The sequence below is a fragment of the Barbatula barbatula genome (assembly GCF_947034865.1).
Source record: "Barbatula barbatula genome assembly, chromosome: 2".
Lineage (NCBI taxonomy): Eukaryota > Metazoa > Chordata > Actinopteri > Cypriniformes > Nemacheilidae > Barbatula > Barbatula barbatula.
This window is the reverse complement of record NC_136767.1, coordinates 2,525,259-2,552,935: the sequence shown is the minus strand read 5'-3', so window position 1 is coordinate 2,552,935 and position 27,677 is coordinate 2,525,259. Positions and strand designations below refer to the sequence as shown.

The 27,677-nt window shown below is 39.0% G+C and overlaps 3 protein-coding genes across 4 annotated transcripts; 2 read left to right on the top strand and 1 right to left on the bottom strand.

The window, feature by feature from the left end:
- Positions 1-2,005: 2,005 nt before the first annotated feature.
- Positions 2,006-5,180, top strand: fam47e (family with sequence similarity 47 member E; the record flags this gene model as incomplete). Its single annotated transcript, XM_079450252.1, has 6 exons — positions 2,006-2,372; positions 2,448-2,611; positions 2,707-2,863; positions 2,942-3,100; positions 4,036-4,113; positions 5,091-5,180. The coding sequence occupies exons 1-6, from the start codon at positions 2,169-2,171 to the stop codon at positions 5,178-5,180; spliced, it is 852 nt and encodes a 283-aa protein (XP_079306378.1). The 5' UTR covers positions 2,006-2,168.
- LOC306889351 (coiled-coil domain-containing protein 158-like) lies at positions 3,322-11,668 on the bottom strand. 2 transcript variants are annotated; one of them, XM_079448172.1, is made up of 12 exons: positions 11,447-11,668; positions 10,098-10,141; positions 9,806-9,964; positions 9,399-9,567; positions 8,792-8,944; positions 7,674-7,786; positions 6,889-7,047; positions 6,711-6,803; positions 6,321-6,613; positions 6,059-6,126; positions 5,803-5,935; positions 3,322-3,578 (listed from the first exon to the last, which is right to left on the bottom strand). In XM_079448172.1, the coding sequence occupies exons 3-11, from the start codon at positions 9,920-9,922 to the stop codon at positions 5,850-5,852; spliced, it is 1,251 nt and encodes a 416-aa protein (XP_079304298.1). In that variant the 5' UTR covers positions 9,923-9,964; positions 10,098-10,141; positions 11,447-11,668; the 3' UTR covers positions 3,322-3,578; positions 5,803-5,849. The 2 variants fall into 2 exon arrangements, with proteins under 2 accessions (XP_079304298.1, XP_079304299.1); XM_079448173.1 differs by lacking the exons at positions 3,322-3,578; positions 6,059-6,126 and having other exon boundaries at positions 5,798-5,935; positions 11,447-11,653.
- An 814-nt stretch (positions 11,669-12,482) lies between these two features.
- fam189a2 (family with sequence similarity 189 member A2) lies at positions 12,483-25,531 on the top strand. Its single transcript, XM_079481962.1, has 11 exons — positions 12,483-13,041; positions 14,825-14,881; positions 15,174-15,284; positions 15,497-15,616; positions 15,717-15,824; positions 15,998-16,131; positions 20,348-20,474; positions 21,344-21,422; positions 22,724-22,873; positions 23,820-24,127; positions 24,384-25,531. Exons 1-11 carry the CDS (start codon positions 12,751-12,753, stop codon positions 24,672-24,674), a joined length of 1,776 nt encoding a protein of 591 aa, XP_079338088.1. The 5' UTR covers positions 12,483-12,750; the 3' UTR covers positions 24,675-25,531.
- Positions 25,532-27,677: the final 2,146 nt, after the last annotated feature.

The window sequence follows — 27,677 nt, the reverse complement described above, 5'->3', positions numbered from 1 at the left end:
TGTAATAAGAAGACATGGCCTTTAAAAAAGCCCCACCCAGACATCCTGTTGAAACAGGTTATACATCAACACAGCATTTGTCATGGGTCTCAAAGTTCATATATAAAATATGAATATAATCATTGTATTTCATATTCATTGTATACTGTGCGGTTTCTTACGTACAAAATTATACTATGATTTTTTTTATGTTTTTAAAGGAAATACAGGATCTTGGCTCCAAAGACCTCTGGCATATATTAATCACACATATATATATATATATATATACATATGCTGGCTTTTTGCGAGACTTTTATGATTTTTTTTCAGCATACTGATTTTTTTTTAGGATTCCTTGGACAAACGGTTTGGGGTTTTCTTTATTCAGATATCTTTAATTAATGTTAAAGGGTGTTCTCCAACAAAAGTTCAGATCTGCTCATGCGACGGACATCACCGTTTGTAACACACTGACAGTATTTTTCCACTTTTTAACTATTCCATAAACAGCAGCAAGTTGCCTAAACAGAGCTCACTCTGTGCCTTCTCATTCCTCTCTGATCATGTGTAAACTCGGACCACGATCATGTGCGCAGCTTATACATATAGTGAATTATTCTAAGCTCGAGGCAGCTTGTCCAGCATGACCGAGCCGATGGGTCATTGGTTTAATGACATTTTTCAGCTTGTTACAAGAAAAGGCAACGACGAATGCAGAAAGTTCCTTGACAGAATTTCAGTGTTTTTGTTACCTCGTCCTGTTGGCAGCATATCATTCATGCATAGGCCAAGTCTGGCCAACTAATGAATGCAAAGCTATTCTCATTCTACACAAATCTATAAGGCAAAACATGTTCTTTGCATGTAAATACCATTGTCTTCTCTTCCTGTCTTGTACTTTACCTAAACAGTGGGGAACATTTCCAGGATGTAGGCTACAGGCCCAACCACATGTAGCCTATGGAATGAATCGGTGCTTTCTTCAGATATTTTTTGTTTAGTCTAAGATCAACGATTATATAACTAAGACTACAATGGCATAAGATTTATATAATGATGTTTAAAATAATATTGCTAAATAAATAAATAGGGAAAGAAGAGGCCTTAAGAATCAACGGAAAAGCCGAGGTTATAGCGTTGAACTCTTATTTGATAATGTATTGTCTAAGCCTTAACAGGTTAAAATAGCATACATATAATTAATATACCAATGGCTTTACATTAGCCTAATACTTCAGTTTCAATGTACAAAAATAGTGATTTTAGCTCTGACCAAAAAGATAACGTCTTATTATTCACGAACACTGTTACAATCACAAAGCGCCCTCTCGTGGTGAAGAACTACAACCTAGAAGAACCACGAGAAAGAAATACAAAGACCAGAACAACGTCGTGTTGCTATAGCGACGTGCCACGCGCTGCCCCTCACAGACGAGAACTTACACAATAATGTTTCGTTCATAAAACGCAAGCATTTCTGATATAAAGGATTCATATAGACGAGTGAAATGTCTTTGAAAACTGGACCTGTGGAAAACACCAAATTCCCGTGGTGAGTTATTTTACATCTTTCCTTTAATTCCAGATTCAATTTACATGAACAAAAATCTATTGGATATTGAGCCTTTACTTGAAAGTACACTTTAACATTTTTTATAAACTTCAAAGTAGGCCAAATGAGTTCCAAGTAGTATACTAGCAGTATTACTTACATTTTTATCTGTGAAAAGTGCTATATAAATACATTTTACTTACTTTGTATACTAAATGAAATGTATATGTACGGGTAACCACAAATTCACTATGGTCTTACCACAATAATCACAGTTAACCATGGTATTTAAACTATGGTAAGATTAATGGTAAACTTTCACTATTATAAAACCATGATTAGATCCCTTATGGGTGAATACATATGTTTTAAAGTATATAGCATAGGTATGATAATATGGTCTTTACAAAAATAATTTAAATTTAATTTAAATGCATGAGAAATCACAGTTCTCTTTGTCCTCAGGTATAAGGAAAGACTACAGACCAAATACCTTAGGGATCTAAGCAAAACGCAGCAACTATCTGGTGCATTAGATGGTCGAAGGTGGCGTTTTCTGTCTCCTGGGCTGGATGATTTTAGAGATGGGAATCCTACTGTTTTTGAAGAGCTATTTACCCGTTGTGACTGCGGAATGGCACCTGCAGTCTTCGGGATGCCGAAGCACATGTGTGCTTTGAAGTTACCGCAGAAGACATTAAGTAAAGATCTGGCATGTTACTCAAAGCAGAATCCACAGAGTCAAACCCAACGCGAGTTCATCGATGCTGTAGAGCACAGACTGAAACAACACCCTCTGGCCCTTTATCCTCATCTGGAGAGCGGTATGACACCAGAGGTAAACAAAGTCTACATAATTATATTTGGGAGAACGACATTTTTTTATTAGGTTTCGATCACATTTTTCCATTAGTTATTTGATCAGGTGTTGACCGTCCTGGACCCCGATATGTGTGTGAAGGAAGATCTGTCCACAACCTCTCCAAAAAATGAAATCCCCCAAGACTACAGACCACAATGTGAATTTTCACCTTCGGTGCTCCTCAGTGAGACTGTCGAACCATTCATCAGCATCAAGTATTTTTTCTTTCTCTAAATCTTCTGGATTTAATCAGATAATTACATAAGATCAATGTACCATTCCTGAGATAACATTTCTAACTTTTCCCAAGACCTCAAAAGGAGAAATGTAAAGACAACAGACCAACAAATATCTATAAATGGCAGAAACCTACTCGTCTGAAAGATCAGATGACCGATGTTAAACACCTGCAAGATGATGGCAAGCTGAGGATTACCAGGCGTTTCTGTGAATGGATAAATTCACTGGTAATATGTTCATATACAAAATAATGATCATAAGCTTTAGATTTTAAGTGCGTGAGAGCATTTTTTATGTTTTCTCAGGGTGGAGACACTGGTGATCTGACGGAGTCAACCATCCTGGATATATTCAAAAGTGACTATGAGAAGAAACTACTATTGACCCTTATTAAAAACAAAACTCCACAAATACCCTGCAGCTCTTCCGTGGACCTGCATCCTCATGCATTCAGGTTGAGCAAGGTTGGTTCTGTTATTGTGTTTAACATCTATACAGTCTTAATGCAGAAATAATGTACAAGACTATATACTACTATACATCTTTTTAGCAATATAATTTGGAAATATTTCACGTATAAAGACACAAATTCTTCTGCTTTGTTTGTTGAAAACTGTTGGACTGTGTCTGTAAAAATCAAACTTCAAAGGGTCTCCCAACAAAGGTCATTTAAACTTGAAGGAGTAAGAAGAATACATTTATTTATTAGTCATCAACATTTTGCTAACAAATATCGGCTACTCAATTGTTTGTTCAAGTTACAATAAACAAGGGTTTTGAAAGTGCCAAGTGGTTAGTATTTTTATTCAAATGTATTTTATTTTATTAAAATTAGTTAAAAATGCTTTTACAAAAAGCTGGGGCGCAAGAAATACCTGTCTTTCTTGTAAATTTGTTGTCTTTTTCTGTAATGACGGTTATTTTCCGGCACCAGAAATATACCTGTAAAATGATATTTTTCCTGTTTGTAAAATTGCAGTCTTTTTCTGTAAATTGATTGTTTTTGACTGTATATCACAAAAACCAGTAAAACTCTGTAAAATTAGCTACATTTTATTACAATCTCAAATCTTGTCTGATAGGCCTATGAACACAACAGACCTCAGCCATCCCAAATCTGCACAAAAAGTGCTGCCAGCAACCTTTTGAGAAGCCCGTCAGATATCACAAATAGCCTGGACATTGAAGGACAGTTGAGTGAGGGGGCAAGTATGAACACACATATATCTACAAGCAGACATACATATGGTCATCAATGGGACTAATGATTGTGAAGTATTACCCCACCCGGCAACAGCCTTGGATACTGGTTATAAAAAGAGCAAATAATGTGACAGATGTCGTATTATATTCCCATCTCCATTTAGCTACTAAAGTTCCATTCTTGTTCTGTTTTAAGGACAAGGAGCTAAAGGAAAGGTATGCCATTCAGGCGTTCCAACAGTACATTATCAACAAGAGATTGGAAATGCCGAGGGTAACCCTTCATAAATATGTATATTAAATAGATATATAGTTAAATACAGTCGCAGAAAACATTAAGAGACCAAATGTTTATTTAATCAACATTTATAGATGTCTTGTGGTCATTTTAGTCCACTTTCAACTAAATCAAACCTCAGGAGTGACAAAGTCATCCACTAGCAATGTAAGTAGGACTGAGAATCGATTCTGATGTTCCGATTCACAAGCTCTCGATTCCATGATTATAGATTTAATACAAAACCTTTAGATATTTCTAAAAAGAGAACAGTAAATATTGATTTATCCAAGAAATATCTGAAAAGCATACACATTTCCCCAGCCATACACCCTGGCTGTGTAAATTAATTGGCTTTTTCAGATATTTCATTCGAATAGATGAAATACGTGCATGCAATGTACATATGAGCAGGGCCGGATTATCCAGTGGGCATCCCAGGGGTCCATGCTTGCTTGGAGCCCAAGAAAGGGGGAGAAAATTTAGATGTTTTCCCTATATTCATTCTGCCGTGTGACTCTCTAGCCAAAATCTCCATGATTTGTTAGATGTATGAAAATATGCAAATAAAAACAGCTTTATTTTTGGAAATATAATGTAAAGGCTAAATTAGAATACCCTCACGGTTGTCTTTAAAAAAGGTGACACATTACAGGTTTACATAAGAAGGCGAGTCGCGAGGTGCTTGTTACACAAACAAAGTTTAACAAATGGACAAATTACAATCATTGACAAAGTCTGCCCTTTTATTCTTAGAAACATGAAGATGTTTGTAAGAAAATATTTGAGAATTACACTTCAGAATATTCTAAAGAACGTCCTATAATTTAAAAATGTAAAAAAGTACATTTAGAAAAACTGAAAATTGTCTATAAGTCTCTTAATTTTTTCCTCGGCTGCATATCTATTTATAGACCAGATCTGTTATGATGTACAGGATTGTTTGTATAATTATTTTGTGTGTTCTCATGCAGTTTCTCAGCGTTCTGTTTTCTGAAGAGGAACTGAAAGACAGGATGAGAGATTCAAAGTCTACTGGTTCTAGAAGCAGACCCTGCCAGTAAACACCTTAAATAATCACAGTTTACAATTTTTAAGTTTTAAAGACGTTTCTCGTTAATAAATAAACAACAATAATAGAAGCCATATGTATTCTCTTTGTTAGTCCACCGACAGCTTTTATACTCCTAACTAGTGCAACATTTAGCATGGTTCGCTTCTTCCACTTTTTGTATTGAAACAAACATTCATCATCGGGGAGGGAATTTCAAGGGCTTTCCTGAGCCGTTTTATGTAAAAAGACCCAACATGGAAGTGTCGTTTTAATGAACGACAAAATTTCAACCAGATTAAGATCAACATTGTTCTTTAATAAAAACCAAAATCATTTACTTCAGTTAAACTGTAGTTAAACATGAGTTATGGAAAGTGCATTCTCGTGAACTGTTTTTGACTCTTTATGATAGAAAATAAATTTGAGAAACACAATCCATAAGTATAATTTCCTTTACATGATAAGCACTATTAAACCACTACCAGAACTTGGGCACAATTGTTTCAAAAACAGACAAAATCTGCCTCTTTTTGACCAAAAGTTCTCATTTTGAAGATCCTAGAGAATAACTGCATCATTCTGTCAACAGTCAACTGTAGGCATTTTTTCAGATTAAGTGGAATTAAGCTCACATGTGTTTGGTTTTGGCGGGGAGCTCTTTGTCCAGCCCAGTCCTTCCTCAGGTAGGATCAGAGCTGAGGAGAGCATGCACAGGAGACCTGCGTCCACAGAACATGTGGCCCACTCCAAAATCCAATGCGTTAACTAAAGAAAAAGACATTAAATATTAACTCACAAGCCACTAAACAATGAAACCATAACATCAAATCTATACGTTAAGTTCATGTTTGTTTCCCAACATTGATCTGTGTAGCAGCACAAACTCACAGTGTTCTGATAAACTGCTGCTGGGATTCTGCTGATCTGGTTTAAGGCTTCTGAGGGAGCTCGGCTCACTGCATGAGCACACATGCAAAACAAGCAGCACATGCATTTAATGCAACTTGGAGCGCTGATGGAGGCAAGGGAGTATTAATCACGGCAACCAAGCACTTCAATGTTACTAAACAACTTTACTGAAGCAAAGAAGCTTGACGTGCCAACATGCACTGAATCCAAACTTAAATTTTCTTTTAAACAAAGCTCTCACGGGTTAGATTTGCGGTCTTCCTCTGACTTCCCTAAGCCATTGTCAGTGTGTGGTCCGTGTTCCTTATCAGCCCCACCCTCCTGCTGTCTTTTAAAAGTCTTCGGCTCCACAATGGGGTCACGGACTCTGAGCTGGAGAGATTCCAGAGGGAGATCCATTCCAGCACATCCTGTCAATTCAGTGTGTGGCTGGAAACGGGACTGTTTTCTTGCTTCCATTAGGCCATTAACATGGCCCGGGTGGAGACCGGCTGGAGCTCTGGAGACATTACGCCGGTTCTGGGTTTGCAGCTCCTTGCCAAAACATACACGATTACATACCAGCAGATGGGTGATAAAGTGAAAATGACTATTTTTATTAAATAAACGTTTGAAAATTTCAAATCATTACCTTTAAATCTAAAACGTGCTGCAGTTTCAACCTCGTGATCTCTTGTTCTTGCTCTTGAATAAAATCTTGGCATTCAGCAAAACTGTCAGACATCTGTACAAGATAGAACAAAACATAATGTTGTGGTTTTTACACGATTCACATCTTAAAGAGGCAAAAAGTGACTCCGGTAAGACACCTTGTATAACGCTGCCTCCAGTCTCTCTGTCCTGCTTTTCAGCTCTCGTTCCTGTGAACAAGATGCCTTCACTTCAGCCTCCAGTGTTCTTCTGATCTTCCTCTCTGACATTAATTCTTGTGTCTGCCTCTGAATCTCTAATGCCTTCTGATGCTTGTTCTGTGACACAGAGAACACACACTTAAGCTGGGGCCACACCGAAAGGTTTTTAAAAATCTTATAAGAGTTTTAAACTGTGAGAGACCACAGACATGAGGAGAAAAAATCCTAGATTTAATCGTTTTGCTTCTATAATGTGTGGTGCCCTGTGATGTGACGAAGACAGCACACCAAACACAAACAGACTTTCAAACAGTCACAGTCCTGACTGTGAACACAGGAAATCTCGCATATGATCTCTCGATTTCAGAGTAAGTTTATTATATACACTATGTGTTGAATATAAAAATGTGTACATTAAATGTAAATTAAAAAATATTATTTATATTGAATATTTGAATGAATATTGCGTGAATAGTTACAGTTCGCGATCAGCTGTGTTTTTTCAATCAGGTTCATTCCCTCTTGACACACACCACAGGAAAGTCTTTTAAGATAACATTTACAGCTGTTAAAGATCATCGGGACTTTACCTAGGATTGTCGTAAGGGGAGAAATCTGCCCGATTATCTTTTGCTGAGGCCCCGGCACTACACACGCATGCACACAGAAACAAGGCGACTCTGCCTACCTTCATGTGTTTTGATGCTAAATTAATTTTTTAGTTTATTAGCAAAACACTTTACCATCTTGAGCTTTTCTACAGTCTCCTCCAGCTGCTGAATCTGGACCTGCAGGAAATCCATCTGCTCCCTTTTAGCAGTGATCCGTCTCTGCATCCCCAGTGCAACCCTAAGACCTGAAATGCATATAAAAATGATGCCAAAACTGTGTTAAAGATCCAGTGTATGAAACTTTATAGTATCTAGCTGCGAGGTCGCAAATTGCAACTAATTGCTCATCCCACCCCTCCTTTCCGAAGCACTAAGGTGGCTCACACAGAACTAAGATGTCGTCACGGTTTCGCTTCTTTGCCGAAGGAGAAATAATGTACGGTGAACTATTTTTTTAAATGTTCAATGCATTGCTAAGGTTTCACCCGTATGTGAAGTATTTGACATTTCGTTATTATATTCGCTATTATGTCAACTTCACAAAGCCACCAGAAAATAACGTCCTACACTGGCAATGTATTGTCTGCTATTCAAAAGGCACGTTGTCTGCGAACCAATGAACTGAGGCTAACGTCATATGGGACCATTTTCCCATTCTGCGCTCTTCACAATTGAATGGGTCAAACAAACAATAGAGGTTTACATTGGTCTGACCTGGGAAATCATAGCCACGCAGTGTAAACAAATGATCTTTAACAATATCGTCATATGCTGATGTCAAACAGCTGAGCTCATACATAAATGTAAAAGAAATACTTTGTGCTAGTCATGTAATGGAAAAGTACATAGTGGCATTACAGCAGCTCTATGAACTAACATGGTTCGGATCTATAATCTCAGTGTGCTGTCTTCCTGCTATTATCCACAATGCCGAACAAGTAAAAGACGGCCACACGCTGGCTACAGTTAAAGAAAGTAAACCAATCCAGCAACATAGTGTGCAGTCTTCCGTCTTTTATTTTATTTTTTCTGAAACTTTTTCAAAGCTTTGATATCTGTAAAGCCGAGCTGTCGGTCCTGTGAGGTCACAGAGTGCATAGTCGGGTGCTTAAAGTCATAGTTCACCGAAAAATTCATCCTTCACTCACCCGTACACACAAAGGAAGATAACCGTGCAGTAATCGATTCTTCAAAATACCTTTCTTTGTGTTTAGTACAACGAATACATTTATACAGGTGTGTGTCCGTACCATGTCCGTCGGCCCCCTCCAGTGTTCTCAAAGAACTCTTGGTCTGGGTGAGCTCAGCCCGTACGGCCTGCAGCTGGGTCTTCAGTTTGAAGTTTTGCTGTTCCAGGTCTCCGGTCTTACGGCTCAGCAGCTCATTTAAAGCATCACGGTCCTCTGATTGAAAACAGAAGTCATACCCGTCAAACAGAAGACAGAATAGTTATAATAGAAATAGTTCACCCTAAAAATGTTATTCTTTCATTTGAATGACATCACAAGACGAACCCATTCACTTCTATTGTATGGATACGAAACCAATGCAAGTGAATGGGTACCACCGTTGTTTGGTTTCCAACATTTTCCAAAATATCTTCTTTTGTGCTCTGCGTAAAAAAGAACGTCATACAGTTTTGAAATGACATGAGGGGGATTAAATGATGAGAGAATTTTCATTTTGTGGTTAACTATCACTTTAAGATGTTGAACTGCACATGTAGTTCTGAATATGTCAATTTATGACAACGGGCCAGCTGGATAACAGTTTACGAAAAGGTTATATTTTATTTCTAATGCAATTAACACTATCCCTTGTCACAAGATCTGAATTTTGTGATCTGTATCTCTGTACCTTTCAGTCGGATAAGCTCAGTATGTTGCGCCGCCAGCACGGCGCTCATCTGCTGTTTGGCTCCTGTGAGCTCATGAATGGTACAGATCTTCTCTGAGAGAGAGACCTGCTGACAGGCCCGCTCTCTCTCTATTGTGCCGAGTCTGAGCTCTGCTTGTCTCAGTGCAGCCTATTAACAAAAACCATTTACAGAAAACACACAAAGGAACATTTATGAGTAGATGTGCAATACAAAACCGATGTAATAGGTGTTATTTTCCGAGTCTCACGATAAAGCTCATGAATGGGGTAATTTAACCTATTATGAGTTTAATTTTGGCACAGAACTCACAACACATCACCATAAGATATTGTGATAGTAGGAAATCTGTGGAAGTTAATGTTGAGGACTGGAAATTGTATTTCACCTTCAGTAGTTGATTCTCCACACTGAGCGAGTCAATCTGTTTGGTCAAGCAGTTCTTGTCCACACTGAGGCCTGCGCTCATCTTTTGGTCACCTTCAACAGACCCCGGCCCGAGCATCCTTTTAAAGACTGTTCAACTTAACTCCCCAGCACTCTCCTTCTGAATCACAAAACACAGATGAAGTCAAAGCGTAGGAGAAATACAGATAATGCCAAGCTTTTATTCGTAAAAGAAATAAAGCATTTGCTGCTGTTAATAACTATAAATTGGACAATAATGTGTAAAAAAATACCAATATTTTGGGCTTAAAGATGTCTCCCTCTCACGGCCTCACACCTTAAGAGAAAAACAAACAAACCATTGTCACACTTATGACCACAATTTCAGTTGCTTCTGAACCTAGAGCTCACTCGTGTGGTTTAATCAGCCGTTATGTTTCTCAGTCAATAGCACCACCTCCTGGTAGTGACCATTAAGTGCTTTTTCTTAATGACCATGCACTAAGGCAAGAGCATTGAGAAAAAACATTACTTATAAGATTGGAAAGTCCATCCACGTGTGTAGTTCACATTACATTAACAGCTATTATGTGCTTATTCATTCTCTTTGTATTTAACAGTGGCTCACATTAGCTACTGTAGCTTATTTCTGACATGTTTTCCATCTGTCTTGCTTGAAAGCAGATTTAACCCTTTCATACAGACTAATATTTTGCTCATTGTCCAATTTAAACATGCTAATTCAACTCATTTTTTAATTGTCCCAACTGGTTTTCTTTGGAATCGTGGAAACTGAGCAGAGGATGTCCAGTTCCCAGGATTTGTTTGAGACTGCATCAGGGGAGTTATTTATAAGATGAAATGTGAATCACTTATTAAGCGTTTAGGGTTTAATTATCTTGGAGTTCTACAAGACATTTTTTAATGTATGTCTTTTTTTCTCAGAAGAGTGGTGCTTGACATGTGATGTAAGTTGTAAAATGTAAATTCTATTAAATTTGTCTTGGAAAAGATAAATGAAAAGTTGAAGCCACATAGAAATCTGAAAGTTCTACAAAGGTTCTATAAAAAAAACATGTTTGTTTAACAAATATAGCAACTTGAACATATATGAATAATGTTAGGTTAACATAACATTAAACAGCTTTATGTTTTAGTTCCAACAGATTTTTTTCAGTGCACAGGAGTCACTACAGCTATTCAAAGAGCCTCTCTTGTGTATGCATGGGTTTTGATGGCATAGATGGAAATCATTGTGACATTTTGAAAATCTCTTTGGAAAATATGTAAAAGAAATAAAATCAACAACTTGTCTAACAACTGACCTCTGAGCAGCTTTTCTACAGCTATAATACCTGCCTTTTATTCTCCACAATACATTCTCCGAGGTGCTCTCTGCACATCTTTGATATCCATCAAATGCATCACATGAAGACACTACCAACATCATCTTGGGGACATGACACCTGTATTCCTCTCTGTAGAGTGCTGCTACTGTGACCTGCTTACTGTCGTTTTCCTCACTTTACCCAACACCCCCTGCATGAGTTTAACACTAGATTTACTGAAAGACCTAAGTTGAAATGTTGATCGCAACTAATATCGTAAAAAGTGTGTGCAGTATAGAATACATTTAACTTACGCTTCTTTTGTCTGCCACGCAGTCATTGAGATATAAAATAAATCACGGCATAATGTTTACACAACATGGAGCGGCTTTAGACCTCTACAGACATGATGAAATAGAAAAGAGTTCGTGTTAAAACAGCTATAACACGTTTATACGCGATGATCCGCTTTTTCACAAGTTTCCCATTCCTCGCTTTGTTATCCCGATTTTTCGCAAGCCACGCCCCTCAGCCGTGATTCATATATCTTGCTCGATTTCATTGGTCAAATGTCGCGTAGTCACCTGGGAAGCGTAGTCATCAAATCAAGGCCGCAGGACGACGCTGTATTATGCAAATCTAAAATATAAAACATCTGCAACGACGATTATCTTCAAATATAAAATAAATAATTAAACCGAACCTTATGTTTTTGTTGTTTCTTTATTTCCTCTGGCTGGCTTCCAAACCAAGCAATACGGTTATAGCCCTTGTTATATAAATGTAAATATAAAAAGCTACCGTGTCCACACCGGACGCGTCGCGTCGGTCGCGTCCGGTGTAGACACGTGTTAAGGACTTGCAATATCATCTGCAAATGAGAGTATGTTTGTACTGGCTGTCTTTACAACAATTGAATTATATTGATTGACACTTTCTGGTGTTTTTTATTTGAATAATCTTACTGTTATGTGTAAAGGAACATTTAATAAAAAAAAGGGGTTAAAAAAGGTCCGCGTATGGTCAAATCAGCGCTGTGATTCAGTTGACCAATGAAATCGAGGCCGAGCCGTGAATCATGGATGCGGGGTGGGGTTTTCGGGTAAGGGGCGTGGTTTGCGCGTCCTAGGTTCGGGCAAAAAATCACGCAAATTATAACGGTGACGTATGTCAAGCTTTATTATAGTGGTTGTTCTAAAATGTTTCTCTGTGTGTATATATGTGGCCAAAACTGACACGCATGCGTCATTCAACATTATTTAATATGTCGTACAATTATTCAATAAAAAAATGATTGACGTCACACTAATCAAAGTTGAATATAAATTCGCTAGATTGCGTTACAGTTTCACGGGAGCAGAAACACGGGCGTGTGTTGCCTATTCCCACGCACAAAATCCACCCCTCCCCCGCCCAAAAAACAAAAACATGTGAAACTAAATCCGAGCAGCAGCCAGCAGGTCTGAGACTAGTTATTTTAAAACCGATCTCAACTACCTCGCGAACGTGGAAGACGCAGCGAACACATTGTTTAAAGAAATAATCTTCGCGTTGAAGGATAACAGAGTAAAATGAGGGCACGGCGCTGTGCTTGTTCAACGCATGTTGTTTGGCTCCAATGTCTCTTCCAGTAGTGTTGCCCGGATCTTGTTGCCGTTTGTCGGGGGCCGCTTTGGCCCATCATTTCACCAACAGAAGTCGCAGCCGGTGCGCGTCTGCTTTTCCTTCCCGCATGTCTGGATATCAGACGCGGCTCATCCCAGCGCTGCTGCCCGCTCGCCCGCTGCTCTCACTCGGCTTAGTGCAGCTGGTGCTCGGCTGCTCCATGGTGGCGCTCTCTTTCGGGGCTCTGTCTCTCAGCAATTCACCCCCGATCAGAAACTCCTGTCCGTTCTGGGCCGGATCTTCAGTGAGTATTTCATTGCCGATTGATTCATCGTAACATTTTTAATTTGTAATTTTACGCCTCAAACCGCACATTACACGCGTGTACAGAAATAGTCAGATCGCATCAAAGCGTAACTTAATATGTCACCATGCGACTCGAATGGTTATTTATTGACCCTCTGTGATGTACATGTAAGTTACGGTGGAGAAGTTTATTATGGTCTGCACGGTTTTTAAAGGGAGATTAAGTGGCATGCATTTTGTCGTGGTGTGATTTCACTGTAGTCTGTATTTAAATGACCAAAAATGCAACATGATCAGATCACAAATTGCTTTTAATCTGCTACTAAAATGCAAGAATATGGGGATCAACAGATGACAATTGATAACAATAATTGACAGTTTTAAAATTACAGGTCAACGTTTTTTTTTTATGCAGTGAATAACATCCCATATTACGTTGTTAAGGGTTCAGGTTTATGTAACATTTTGTGTTAAGAGCACAAGAGTCATAGTGATAAAATATGAAAGAATGAGTGTGAGACCTAAATTTGTATGTTCTGCATGATCGCTTTGGCGTTGCTAGGTTGTTTGTAGGGTGTTCTGGGTTACCATATCCATTGCACAGATTTAATCACATTTGTCATTATAATTTTTACTCTAATTAAGGTATCTCAGGGTACTTCTAATGGCAGGTCCCGGATCCCCCCAGTCCCCCCTTCAATTCGAGCACTGGTTCTAGGTGTTCCGGGTGATCGCTAATGCTAGGGGGTTTCTAGGGCGTTAGAGGTGGTTGAAATGGCGTTGCTAGGTGGTTTCTAGGGTGTTACAGGTGGTTACTACACTATTACACCGTGTCTATATCAGACGTGATACAACAACTGTCTTGTTCTTAATGGGTTTGTCATTTTGCATCATGACGCGTCCATTGTAAACAGAATCTGAAACTCTAATAGGTTCTATTTTTAGAGTGTATGGCTTTTCTAGGTGGTTTCGAGGGTGTTCTGGGTGGTCGCTATGGCATTACTAGGTGGTTTCTAGGGTGTCAGGGGTGATTTAGGTATCTGAGTGATTGCTATGGTGTTTTTTTATATGGTGTTGCTTATTAGCCCGTGTACATTTTTTATATTCTGCTCCCTACAAATAACACACGTCCTTCCTTTCTTTAATTTGAAGTGTATTGGAACTCATTAGAACAACTTAAATAGCAACAAACAAAAATGACAAATAGCAAGTTTATTTCTACAGCACAAATTACAATGTGCATAAAAAACAGGTTGAACAACCATACATTTAATCCCTTAAACTGTTTATCTTTTGTTAGCTATTGTTTATGAGTAAACGGCACGATAATTATAATTTGCGTTATGTGCCATATTATATATCCACAATCAACCAACCGGTTACCAAGATCTTTTCTGTCTCTGTGCAAAAACTGGTTTTCAGGAGGACAATAGGATGCAGTTAACACTATTACTATCTTTAGAAGCTGTTCGTAAACTCTGTTTTAATACACTTACAGCCTTCGTTTGCTATCTCTGAAAAAAATGAGCCAAACACAAATTGTATACTGCAGTGGCTCTCACACAGCATTTGGTGTAATGGACAGGAAGTGGCAGAGTTACAGGAAATGCAAGAGAGCCAAGTATGGACAGTGGTATTTGAATGAGTCAGTCAGCGATGACTGTATTTAAAAGTATTGTAGGCCTTTGTGAAATTGTTTAGCATCTTCTGGGTAACTATAGGCTCATGATCTGTTAATCTGTTTGTCTCTTTGCTGAATGCTCTGTGTTTGCTGTCTGCAGGTTATTCTCTCTGGCATCATAGGGTTGACCACATGGAAACGGCCGATGCTTCTGCTGGTATGTGTGTCTTCGTTACTTTAGGATAAACGGCCTTGCAAAAATTATTGTACATAATTCAGATGAAGGCAATTTTTCTTCCCGATTTTGCTGGATGCCTTCACAAAAATAAAGATGATCATTTAAGGTCTTGATGGCCTCAGGCTGACCTTGGTCTTCGATTCTCCCTTTTCCCATTTAAATAAAAGTCCTTTTGCCATTCAAATAAAAGTAGATTTGACATTTCTAATGAGTGAACCATAAATACGCTGTTTACTGAGTGATATTAAGGTTTGTCTGTATCCTCATACAGGTGAACCTGTTTGTATTGCTGTCAGTGGTCTGTATTCTGCTAAACCTGGCGGGGTTCATTCTCTGCTGTCAGGGAGCTCAGCTGGTCTCCAGTACCATCAACTGCCAGCTGGTGAGAAATTGGTCCACTTACAAATCAAATGAATGCATTTTTTCAGTATGTGAAAGAATGATCTTTGACCAACTTCCCCATCAAAATGTCTAGACAATCTTCAATCTTTATATTGCATGCAGCGGTGGAGTGTTTATTGCACATTGTCATTATACGACTCTTTCTTCTGTGGAAAATATTTTGCACTAAATAAAATAACGTTTGTGTTTCAGAGTGAGCATGGTGACCTTTGTTACTGCTGTTCGGAGACCCCAAGCACAGAGTGCCAAGAGGAGAAGCTGGTAAAGATCTATGCAGGCCATGCATGTGGGACAATGAGAATCCTGCTCAAGGTGTGTGTCTGTGGTCCAAAATCTAATCTATGAGTTTAAAAAGGCTGAAATCATTTAGTTTCTTATCAGTAGACATCACACAGTTTTTTTTCACTTTCAGAAAGTCCTCTTTGCGCTGTGTGCGCTCAATGCTCTGGCTACAGCTGTGTGTTTGGTCGCCGCGGCGCTCCGATATCTCCAGATCTTCTCAACCAGAAGACCCTGCATGGTGAGGAGACATCACACAGTAAATAATGCGTGATGTACATCTTGGTCACATCTTGAGGAATCTGAATTTCCTCAAATCTTGGAGCTTGATGTACTATGTAATTTTAAGACTTTCTGATGGCTGTGTCTGCTCTTGTGCTTGCTAACATTGCTTTGATTGATCGTCTTTGGTAGGAAGAGGCCAGGCCGGTTCCAGAAGAAGTGGAGGAGCACACTCGTCTCCCAGACCCCGATGAGTTTGTCGCCCCCGCGCCCCCACCCTCTTATTTCTCCACCTTTTACTCATACACCCCACGCCTGGCCCGCAGGTATCAAAAACACAAAATCTCTCTTTTTGTAGTCCGTCTTCTACACTATTAAAATATTTTGTCATGTAGCCTAAAATAATAAGCTTGTTATTAAAGCAAAATAATGTGCGGCTAATAACATTTATACCTTTGGCAGGTGCTTTGATCCCCTAGCAATGCTATTATATTCTATATTGCATAACATAAACTAAATAATTCTTTGGCCAGGTCAAGTTAAATAGTTCGCCCAAGAATAAAAATTATTTTATCATTTCATCATTCGACTTCTTTCTTCTGCAGAACACAAAATATATTTTGAAGAACTTTGGTAATCTATTGAATTGGACCACATTGATTTTTATTGTATGGACACACTTTTTTGAATAAACCTTGACAGAATTGTTACCTTAAAGTAACATTTGTTCAGATTCGCTTAATAGGACTAAGTTTTATAAACCCACTATTCAAATGGATATTTCACACGCTTAATGCATGACAGGGGGAGCAGTCAAGAATATGAATAGAGGAAATGAGGTTCGAGGTTTCAATGGGTTCATAGGGTAAGCATCCTCTGTGTTTAGGAGATATATGATTATAGAAATACATAGCATATTTATACCAGCATTACCTTGCTATTATCAGAGAGACAAATACCTTTTGGTGAGGTGCTACTGATAATGACCTTTGTATGGTTCCCGACAATGAGACACATTGTCAATTGTGCAGCTCAGCCCAATTGGGTGTTTCGGCCCTTTGTCACAAGACACCCTCAGCCAAGGGAGGCCCATTGCAGGTTGATAAGACCTGGATGTGTGTCCCATTTTTACATGGTCATTTGGCAGTCCATGAGGTGTCCATCCGCCAGTGGCTTCTTTTTTCTGCATCACTGGCCAGTTCTTGATTATCCTCCACTGGACCTGTCCTCTGAACCCCAGTTCCTGTGTCATTAAGATCATCCAGATTAATGTAGCTGCAGCCTCAACAACACTTGCTTTGCTGGTAGGTCGGTGGCATCACACCTCAATGCAACCATACACGCCAACCACTTTGCTAAGGCTGTTCTAGACCCAATGTAACTGTTAATGCATGCTCAGTACCCCTGATCTCAGCCACTGGCTGCTTCTCTCAGAAACACTGGCAAATCTTTGACTATCGTCCTTTGGGCCTGTCCTCGGATCCCCCACTTCAATAAGTAGGCTTGTAGTGGAATTGGAAACAAAAGTTCTTCCTGCAGCCCACTTCCACCGGGAACACTTTCGCTGTCCAGCCCCGATCTTAAGCCTCCACTGCCAAGTTGACATACCGGAGGTCCTTTCTTTCAAATGCTTCATAAATGCCTTTTTTCCATGGTACAGTCATCTCAACTATGATGACTGTCCTACTGGAGCTGGAGCTGGACCACGGAACCATGTCTGGCTGCAGATTTGTCAGTGCGATATCAAAGGGGAAAGTAAGTCTGTGGTTTAAATCAACAGCATTTCCCAATCCCTGGCTATACTGAGTAGCCCTGAATCTGGGGATAAGGGCTTGGCCTGCTTTTTCTGAACCTCCCGAATAAAGGGTTGCCTTTTTTGTGAGTTAGCCTGGGCGTTTTGGGGGATGGCAGTTGCTGCCACTTTCTTGGTCTCTACTGCTGCAGTTTAGTACTTGATTTTGGCAACATGTGTATCTCCCCTGTGTCAAGCTCTTCTTACAACCCACAAGAATATGTTTAAGGTTTGCAGCTTGCACATAGGTGGCAAACTGGATCCTGTCCACGCCAACATGCAGATTTGTTGGTGAGGGCAGCACATCATATGTAGCTCTTATGATAAAACTTTGCCTGTTTGTTTTCATACTCCACAGCTCACTCCAAGTGATTTTGCGCCGTTCTATGCCTTTCCACCTCATCCAGCAGCCTTGCTGGGCTTGAGAAACTGCTCTGGCGCATCTATTTGCTTCCTTTTAATGCCGAAGCTCCTCCACCACCAGGTGACGCTGTTCCTTTGCTGTAGCTTTTCGTCATGTGGGTGTGGTTGATCCCAAACCAAGTCCCCCTCTGTCATATTTAAGTTGTCCCAGGATGTCTGAGGGCTGCCTTCGCATCTGCTACCGCTGTTGCTGGGTTCCATTTCCTCCCTGTTGTACTGTTGGAGCAGCATCTCTTACACAGGGATTCTTTGAGGGTCATCTCCAGCCTTGTTTTGGAACCTTCATATTCCTCCACAAGGCTTGAAATGTGAAAAGACAGTAGTCCATTCCCTTACAACACTATGTTGCTAAGGCATCTTGGTACCCAATGCCATTTCTTCCCTTGTGTACTCGCCAATCTCTCCAGGTTCTTGGTGTGAGACACTGTGAGCTCAAACATTGAAATTGGACACATCAGGCATAGCAACAAGCAAAGAGGAAGGACCAGGAAGAGCTGTATAACTGATTTTCTTGAATCCACTGACTGACTCTTGCATGAATTGTTCCACCTGTTCAGCGTCTTTAAGCTCTGCGGTGTATCACCGCTCAAGGCTTTTGATGAGCTTGTCCATAACCGTTGGCATGGGCTCGACCTTTATACAGAACCTGTCATTGGTAATCCAGCCCTTGACAATAGAAATGCTGCGGGATTTGCTGGGTTTGATCTCCATTTGTGCCGCTCCATGTTCTCCTGGATCTTATCGAGCAGTCACTTTGTACATGCTTTGGTTGTTGTAATGGGTGTCATGTCATCCATGTATGCCCTGATTAGAGCACACCCATTATTCAAACGCTCCATTATTTCTTGCTCTGGAATAGTCCCTGACAAAGACTGTCCACAGCAGTTTAGTCTGTTGCACTGATCCAAAGGATCCACATGCAGGTCTTTTTTCTCCTTTTTTGCCATTTGCAACTGGTGTCAGATGATGTAAGCATGTTCCAAACATCTGGAGAAACCCCCTATGCCCGCCTTCTGCACTGAAGTGTTGATGAAGTTATTATGAAGTCTTACCTTCCACATTCAAGAGGCTAATTTGTCAAAACTGGTCAATAGTTGAGGAGTATTTCTCCTTGGGGATCAGTATGCCTCCTGCCCTTCACCAGATCTTTGGTATCACCTGCTTTTTCCATGCCACAGCCATTAATATCCAAAGGTACCTAAACACTCCAGGGGCTTTCTTGTAGAGCCTGTATGGTATACTGTTGGCTCCAGTAGCTCAAGCTGATCTTGCCCTTTTTACGGCACTCTCAACATCGCTCCATTTAGAGGGCCTTGTGTCCATCTGGTGTTCTTGTAGCTGAATTGGTAGAATGTCCTCTGGAATGGAGATTGGCTCATGCCTCTGATTGTCGAAATATGTTTTCTGTAGATGTTCCTCATGATCTGTTATATGTACTTTAAGGGTCCCAGTTTTCTCCTTGCTAAAGTTGCTACTGACGAACTTGTAAGGATCTTTGTAGAAAGCCCTACTGGTTCGCTCCTTTTTCTCATCTTGCCTCCTCAAGCTCTTTAATATCGCCTTGTAGTGCCTCAAAGCTCTTCCTTTCTTCTTCTGTGGCCTTCTTCCACTGTTTTTCTGAGTCTCCTCCTTTCTCTCACAAGTCTGTCAATCTCTTTTTGTCTCCTGGATTTAGGCCGTCCCGTCGTCTCCTTCTATGACCTTGGGTTCTGGCTTTTCACTCCAAATCTCTCCACCCCATAGGTGTAGATAATCTCCGCCATCTTCTCCAGGTTTCCTTCAACATCTCTTTTTTGCCTGCTAATAGCTGGAAGAGATCCGAATGGTTGCCCACTCTTTGTTGCAGGATTTAGGCCAATGTATATGAGGTTTTCCATCCATTTTTCTTTGTTCTGCTTGCTGTGTTAACATTTACAGTGAAATCTTTCAATCTTTCTTTCTTGAAAAAACATTCCATGAAATTATAATTACAGTAAATTTACCACATATTTATCCTCACCTGATCCATATCTTGCATAAAGGGAAAAAGTTTCACAGAAACAAATGCTCTTTGTCTGGATCTCTTTTAAAGAAAAATGCGGTAGATGTGGTATGTGGGTGGCGGGTTTCAGGTTTGGCAGGCAACCAAAATGTTCTGGCAACCAAAAACAGGACTCTAGTTTTCCTGAAGAGCTTGTGGGAACCATGACTATAATTTAATGATTTTGAACCCATTTCATGAGATGTTCTGATCCTGCTTTAATGGATTTATCTGGAATCATTTGGTATTTACTGTATTTGTGTTTTCTCATGGGTTAATAATAGTGTAAACGTATGTGTTTTGGCAGAATGTTTGGTGACTGCACGATTCCTCTTCCTCATATATATGGCGCCAGGATTAAAGGTGTGGAGGTCTTCTGTCCACTGGAACCTCCTCCACCTTATGAAGCTGTTGCTTCACAGCCAGCAACACAGGTATGAGAAAAAATACGTCATCATGTTCCATTTGCTTTTATGATGCTTTTATCTCTCTACTGAAGGTATAAATAATACGTTTAAGATTGCATTTACATCCCATTTACACTGAGAGTGATTTTATCACTGGAGGTCACCAGGTCTCTATGCTTTTGGCCTCCTCTGTAAAGACTGTTTCATCGTACGCACGTGACTGCCCTGAAATTAAAATTCTGGTGTTTGCCTATAATATAATTTTTTTGTTTTACATTTGATTTATACTAATATTAATTCATATTAATATTGTATTGAATGCTATTAGAGTAATAAAAACAACTCTACAGTTATTGATTATTTGTGGAGGTTTACCAGAAGTGAACTTTGGGCCACATACCGTTTGTTTATATAACCATATACTGTACCTGTTACTGTAACATTATTAGCTGGCTGCACAACAGGTAATCACTATTGGAACAAGATGTACGATACGTATGGTAGTGGCCAAAAGTGATGTATAACTTTGCACAATTGACATCTTTGCTCTTTATTGAAATACTTTATTGAACAAGCATTGTAACTGTTGTAGGAATGTTGCATTGGTGTGCTTGGCGTGTAAACTAAATTTAAGGAGGCTTGGCAAAAAAAATTACAACATAAGTCCTCCTCAAGGCACGGAGAATGCCTATAAAATATTTCCACAAAAAAGGATTAATATCCAATAAAATGACAGTCGATTTTAGTTTTTTCTTTTGCTGCTGGAGAATTTGACATTGCCAAGGTTGCATCAGTGGACATGACTGACTTTGTCCCTGTCTAACAAGCATGACGTTCTGCGGCTTACATTGCCTGCAGCTCCGTCAGATTAAGACTCCTCTCTGTATTTCTATCAGGTCCAGCAGGCTGAGGTGCAAATGTCTGACCAGACGGAGGTTCTCACAGAGGCCACAGAAAGAGATACACCCACTGATGGTATGATAAAGCTGTATTCCTACTTTTATGCTTGTGTCTAAAATCAGTTTACATAATCTGTATACGTCTGCTAAAACATTACTGTTGTGGGCGAAACATCACTGTAATCACTTTTATGAATATAAAGCCTCCTTCTGAAGAAGTTCTGAAATTAAATGATGAAACATTCACTTGACACATCTTGTAAAAGCGCTTGACTGTCCTCTTATAAATAAACTCAAGCCCCCTTACAAGCGTGTCAGAGTATCCATCCATAGTTATGTCATCTGTATATTAAAAGATGTGTATTTTTGGGGGCATGGGTTCGGGGGTTCAGCGTCTCGTGTGTTCACCAATGAGGGATTTGTCTTTTTATAGCTGTCTGTATACTTCAAAACATTAAAATATGTTTTGCGTTTTATCTTCCCCTCATCTGTTCATAGCCGTTTCAGCTTGGTAGCTGACAAAATATTTGTCAAGGCCAAATGATGTGTGTAGCAAACAAACGTATTGCGTACAATAGTTCCGTTTTTATTTTGCTTTAATGCAAAAATTTAATGGATTGTTAGTAAAAACAGATTTTTTTTATCATTGAGAACCCATTGACTTAAAAGGTACCGACAAAAAGTGAATGGGTACCAAGGTTTTTTGCTACTGACCTTCTTCAAAATATATTTTGCAGAAGAACGTCATACAGGTTTGAAATGACAAGAATTATTATTTTTGGGTGAGCTATTACTCAAAATTGTACATTCACAACATTAAGCGTATAATAATGATTTAAACAGTCGGGTACACTTTCCTTCAAAATGTCTGTTTGACATCATTTGATTTTAACCCATGTAAAGAAAAGTAATTAAAGTAACCTGCAACAGAGATGGTGATAGAGAGTTATGAATCGTGGCAATAACTAAAATAATTTGTTCTACTCAAGTAAAAAGTCTATTGTCTCGGCTTAGTATTAGGGCTGTCAACGATTAATCGCATCCAGCATAAAAGTTCGTGTTTACATAATATACTGTGTGCATTTATTTTGTATTTATAAACACATACACGTACGTGTATACATATTTAGGAAATATTAAGATGTATTTAATTATATTTACCAATCATTTAAATTGTATATAAATGTTTATACATTTTTGCATGTATGTGCATGTTTTTATGAATACAAAATGAATATGCACAGTACACATACACACATTATTTGAACACAAACTTTTATTTTGGATGCGATTAATCACCATTGTTTACAGTTAATATGTACGATTAATCTACAGTTAGCTTGTACTTTATATAATTTGTCGGCCTGTTCTATTCAGACAGGTGCCGTCAGACGGCCATACTGAGCCCCACCCCACCATCACAGTCCAGACAGCCTCACACGGCAGTTTCCCCATCCAGAAGACCTCAAAGAACTCGCCTTCGCAGGTCCAACAGTGACCCTGTCCTGCTGGACCTCACTGCCAAGGGTAGGCCAATACATTAAGTGTACTATATAGTCCACATGGACTGAGATATTCTGTTTAGCACAATGTCATAAAATGACAAGATTCCTTTATAATTAGCGTGTGAATATTGGCTTCTCGCGAGTAAGGTTGCTTCTCACTTCAGATAAAGTGTCCCGGTATCTGTCTCTAGGACAGAGGGGGCCGATTTGACACTTCTAGCTGTACATCTAGAGAGACCGTGTCTGTCAGCAGCTAATTTAAGAGCTTTTTAAATATAGGGCTTCCTCTCTCATAATCACGGATGGGCGGCCCAGGGTGCTGTTCAGAGATGTGCAGAGATCTTAAATACATAGCTATACATGACATTTTTCTCAGCAACATCATTTAGACATATTTTAAAAACAATGCATTTCTTTGGGTTTGGGCTGTTCATCTGTTAATCGTGATTAATCGCATACAGCATGAAAGTTCCTTTTATATGTCTCCTGTGTATCGGTGCATATTACTTTTGTATTTATAAACACGTTCACATTCATGTAAGAAATATAAAAATGAATAAATCTTTATATATATATTTGAAATTACATATATATTTTCCATATATATGCAGACAGGTATATGTTTGTAAATATAAAAAAATATGCACTTTGATTGGATGCGATTCATTGTTGAACAGCCCCACTTCCTGTTCAAAAGTTTGGAAAAAAGTGCACTTTTATAGGGGTAGTTTCCCCCAAAACTAAAAAATTACTTAAAAGAACAACATTGGCCTCTATTGACTACAATTGAATGGACACAAAACGACTGAGACCTCTCCAAATATCTTCTTTTGTGTTCCACGGAAGAAAGAGTCTTCTACAGGTTTTGATTGACATGATGAGGAATAAATTTTAATTTTTGTGTGAATTATCCCTTTAAATAACTTCGACATACAGTTCTGAGTTTTGATATTTTCTGTCCATTACAGTAATAAGTTGTGAGGCAGCCACACAGACAGAGTTAGGCCCAGGTCCCACTCCTGGATCAGTGACAGGAACAAAGCAAGGAACGGTTACACTACGACGGGGGCGTGGCAAACGGAAGCCCCGCCCTAACTCCATGGTGGACTACCAGAGCTATAAAGACACGAAGTTACTGGTGGCACGGTTTTTGGAGCAATCTGCCTGCAGCTTAACTCCTGAGGTACAGGAGCTGGTCAATAGCATTAAAACCGTGCTGCGCTCCGATGAGGAACACATGGAGGAGGCTGTCCGATGTGCCAGCTTCATTGACCAGGCAAGTGACTTCCATCAACAGATGAGCTTGTTAGAGGGACAGTTCAACGAAAAGATAGTTCTGTCATCCTCGTGGTGATTCGAAACCAAATGATATACCTCCTTGCATAGAAGACAGAATGTCCAAGCAGCTCTATACAGTACCACGAAAGTGAATAGAGACTGGAGCTGTGGCCCTGTTCCCATCCACAGTCATTTCTTTCCATTGAGACATGTAATGGATAAAACATGAGCTTCTGTTTTGTTATCAACTGCAGGTCATCACTGTTTCAGAGACAGCACCGGCGCAACCCACCCGCAGCAGACACGTTCAGATAGAGCCCGCCTCCAACACGATGCCCCTGCGTAAGCGTCCGGGCATCCTTCACCTTCGCAGCTGTGGTGACCTAAGCACATTCACTTGGGCGGAGCTTCAGGGCGTGCCGGAACTCAGGCCGGCCCCCCATTCCCGGACTAACTCCAGGATGGGCTTTCGGGCAGGATCCCGCCGCCTGGAACATGAACGTCCACACAGCCTCATAGGAGTCTTCAGAGAAACCGTCCTCTAAGTGACTCAAACATACTGCTACAGTAAGAGGGGAGGAAATAGACTCCGCCCCGGCTGGATGATGGTACAGCGCCACGACATGATGGATGCACAACAGCTTGTGATTGTATCAGTGGCTACTTTTCTGTTTTTACATTTTTAGTTGAATTGTCTTGGATTTTTAACAAAAAAAGTCTCAATCTACTGTTGCTTTTATTCATTATGCATTATTTTAAAACACTGGAAAACTGTTTTATTTACCACATGCTACCTATTTAAAAATATATAATTTACTTATATAAAAATACAATAAATATCCATTGTACAAAAAATGTAAAGCCTTATTTAGGTTGATGTGCTGTAGGGAACTAATGACAGCTGATTAAATCAGCATATCGTGAGGAGAGGAAACATTTTAGTTTCACCATTTTAGGTCATTTTACTTTGCCCAAAGGTGCATTATTAGTGAATGAGATGTTGAAGTGACAATCTTATATCACAGAAGATTAAACGCTGTCTGTACAGCTCATGGTTTTCCTCTGGATCCTTCTTTCGTATTTTACCTGACAATCGTGATTGGAAAATGTTCAGTCAAAAATATTTACTCTTCCCCATCCTGTTTTAAATCTGCATGTGAAAGCTTAACAGGGAATAGATGGTATATAACTTGTAAAACACTAATTATTTAAATCAATTCTCCACGGCTTCAGGAGACTGGGAATATTTCCAAAAGTCGCATAGACTTTATAACACTTTGAAATGAATTTCTACTTTTGTTTTTAAAGAAAAAAAATGACAGCACACAGATTCAAGATCACTACGTGAATTTCATTTTTTTGGGTGATCTGCTCCTCTAACATGCAGAATAAAAAGCTTTCTAACAAAATGTTACAAGTTGTGTTTCTTTTAATTACATATCAGCACAAGTTTTGGATGAGTACACAACAGCCAGTTTGGATGTGATGGACAACTGTAAAAAAAGGATATTTGCTTTTTGTGAGATAAAAGAGACATTCTAGGTTTGTTGCGCACTCCGTAGTGCATTTAATGTTGTAAATACTGTTACAAACATTCCTGCTATGGTGAAGGAATGTGTCTAAATAGTTGAATCACAGAAAAGCTTGCAAATAAATAAACAATATTGCTTTACAGAAAGTGTTTTTTTTACTGTAGACATTGAGAAACATTGTAATTACATTCAGAGCAAGTGCATTATAAATACAAGTCAAACCCACAATTTCTCTGCTACTTCAAAACGAACCACAACATTGCTGAGGCCTTCTGTTCTACAGTCTTGAGGTGTACATCTGTCATGCCCATTCTGTTTTACAAACAGTGTGAACATTGATATTTCGTACTTTGTGTCATTTCAAAAACACAGTAAGCCACTTGTTTTGCTTCTCTGATCCAAAATATTTAAATTCATCACGCATTAAATCACCCAAAAATGAAAATTCGGTCATTATTCCGTCACCCTCATGTAACTTCATACCTGCGTAAATAGCTTTGTTCTACGATTTAGACGGAAAGATATATGGGAGAACGCAGTCATTTTCAGTTCTGGGACTTCATTGACTTCCATAGTAGGAACACTTTAATGGTAGTCATAGGTGCCCCAGAACTGTTAGTTTTTGTCTAAATTCTTCAAAACTTCAAATTTTGTCTTTAACAGAACAAAAATACAATGTATTTTCTACTATTGTAGTGTACTGTATGATGTCCCAGGAATGGAAATAGCTAACATTCTTCCAAATATTTTTCTGTGTTCATCAAAACAATGAAATGTATACGTGTAAATGATAACAGAATTTTCATTTTGGGATGAGCTGTCCCTTTAAAGCCCGCAAAATAATATAACTGTATAGTGCAGAAGTCACTAGATATTGAGATGTACAGTTGATGCACGCGGTCAACAGAGTTTGCTTCTCTTTACATTTCAGTTTGGTTTATAGTTTAATAAAACCGCATGACAGTAGCTGACCGATTACGCTGTTATGTTATTTAGCCCAAGGAAGATGCTTATGAATGTTTCGCGGTTGCCTTTTGCAAATTATTATGCACAGTATATATTCATCAGATAAGTTGTATATATGATGCTATATTTAAATAAATAAATAAAATATATATACTGTATGCATGTATTTATATGAAAATGTTAAGCTGGTTCATTGAAGTCATTTGTGACCACATGTCACCCTCTCACATGAGTAAATAGCAAAGCAGACCATTGAGAAAAAATACGATGCTTCATCTAATCCCTTCATGTGTGTTTACATAAAGCAAATGAGGTCAGAATGTGATTTTGGGGTAAAACACATTTTTTAGCAACAAGAAGTCTTTTTCCTACCAACTACAGTCAGTACATGTAAGCAGTGACTGGACCAGTAACGTCTCAGATTTATAATACCAGGCAATACATAGCAATAAGATTGATCACAATATTTCTTTATCAATACAGATTTAACACTGTGGTGATGTGACGTCATCATCTATATTGCTGTTTGATTCATTTAATGGCAGGCTTTGCAAAATGGTGTTTCAATAGTGGGTTAGTTTAACAATAGAGGAATTCCAGGCAACACAAGTACACTTAATGGTAAGATATGGGGGAATTTGGTCAATAAGCATTGAGAAAGCTTCTTCTCGTAGGCCATTTACTGATTCTCGGAAAACAGGCATGTTTCAGGTACGAAGAACTAATTTATAATGTAATATTTTAGAAAGAAGTAATAGAGAGAAATGATACTCTGTTGATTCATAGTTTGTGCACCGGTTCATGGTAAGATTCATAGTATTGTGAACAATAGTACGTGAATTTCACTAAATCACCCAAGATGTCCACCCATGATGAACATCCAAATGCAGCATACTGACGGCGGGTCAATACGGTTTTAAGACACATTCTGTAACGAGTGAAAAAGTAGCACACATGAATTAAACATAGATGATAAAAAAAGACAGTAATGACTCGACTTCATATCATCCGGTGAGGTAAATTAAATTCATAAAACTCCAACACAAGATA

What these genes read in the sequence shown, in the direction of transcription:
- LOC306889351 (XM_079448172.1), bottom strand. Translation starts at nt 9,922, where the DNA reads ATGCTCGGGCCGGGGTCTGTTGAAGGTGACCAAAAGATGAGCGCAGGC. An exon ending in GAAGACCGCAAATCTAACCC is followed by an intron (nt 6,127 to 6,320) that starts GTGAGAGCTTTG and finishes GTGCTCATGCAG; the next exon opens with TGAGCCGAGCTCCCTCAGAA. An exon ending in CAGCAGTTTATCAGAACACT is followed by an intron (nt 5,936 to 6,058) that starts GTGAGTTTGTGC and finishes CTTTTTCTTTAG; the next exon opens with TTAACGCATTGGATTTTGGA.
- fam189a2 (XM_079481962.1), top strand. Translation starts at nt 12,751, where the DNA reads ATGTCTCTTCCAGTAGTGTTGCCCGGATCTTGTTGCCGTTTGTCGGGG. An exon ending in CTTCACAGCCAGCAACACAG is followed by an intron (nt 20,475 to 21,343) that starts GTATGAGAAAAA and finishes TATTTCTATCAG; the next exon opens with GTCCAGCAGGCTGAGGTGCA. An exon ending in GTGCCAGCTTCATTGACCAG is followed by an intron (nt 24,128 to 24,383) that starts GCAAGTGACTTC and finishes TATCAACTGCAG; the next exon opens with GTCATCACTGTTTCAGAGAC.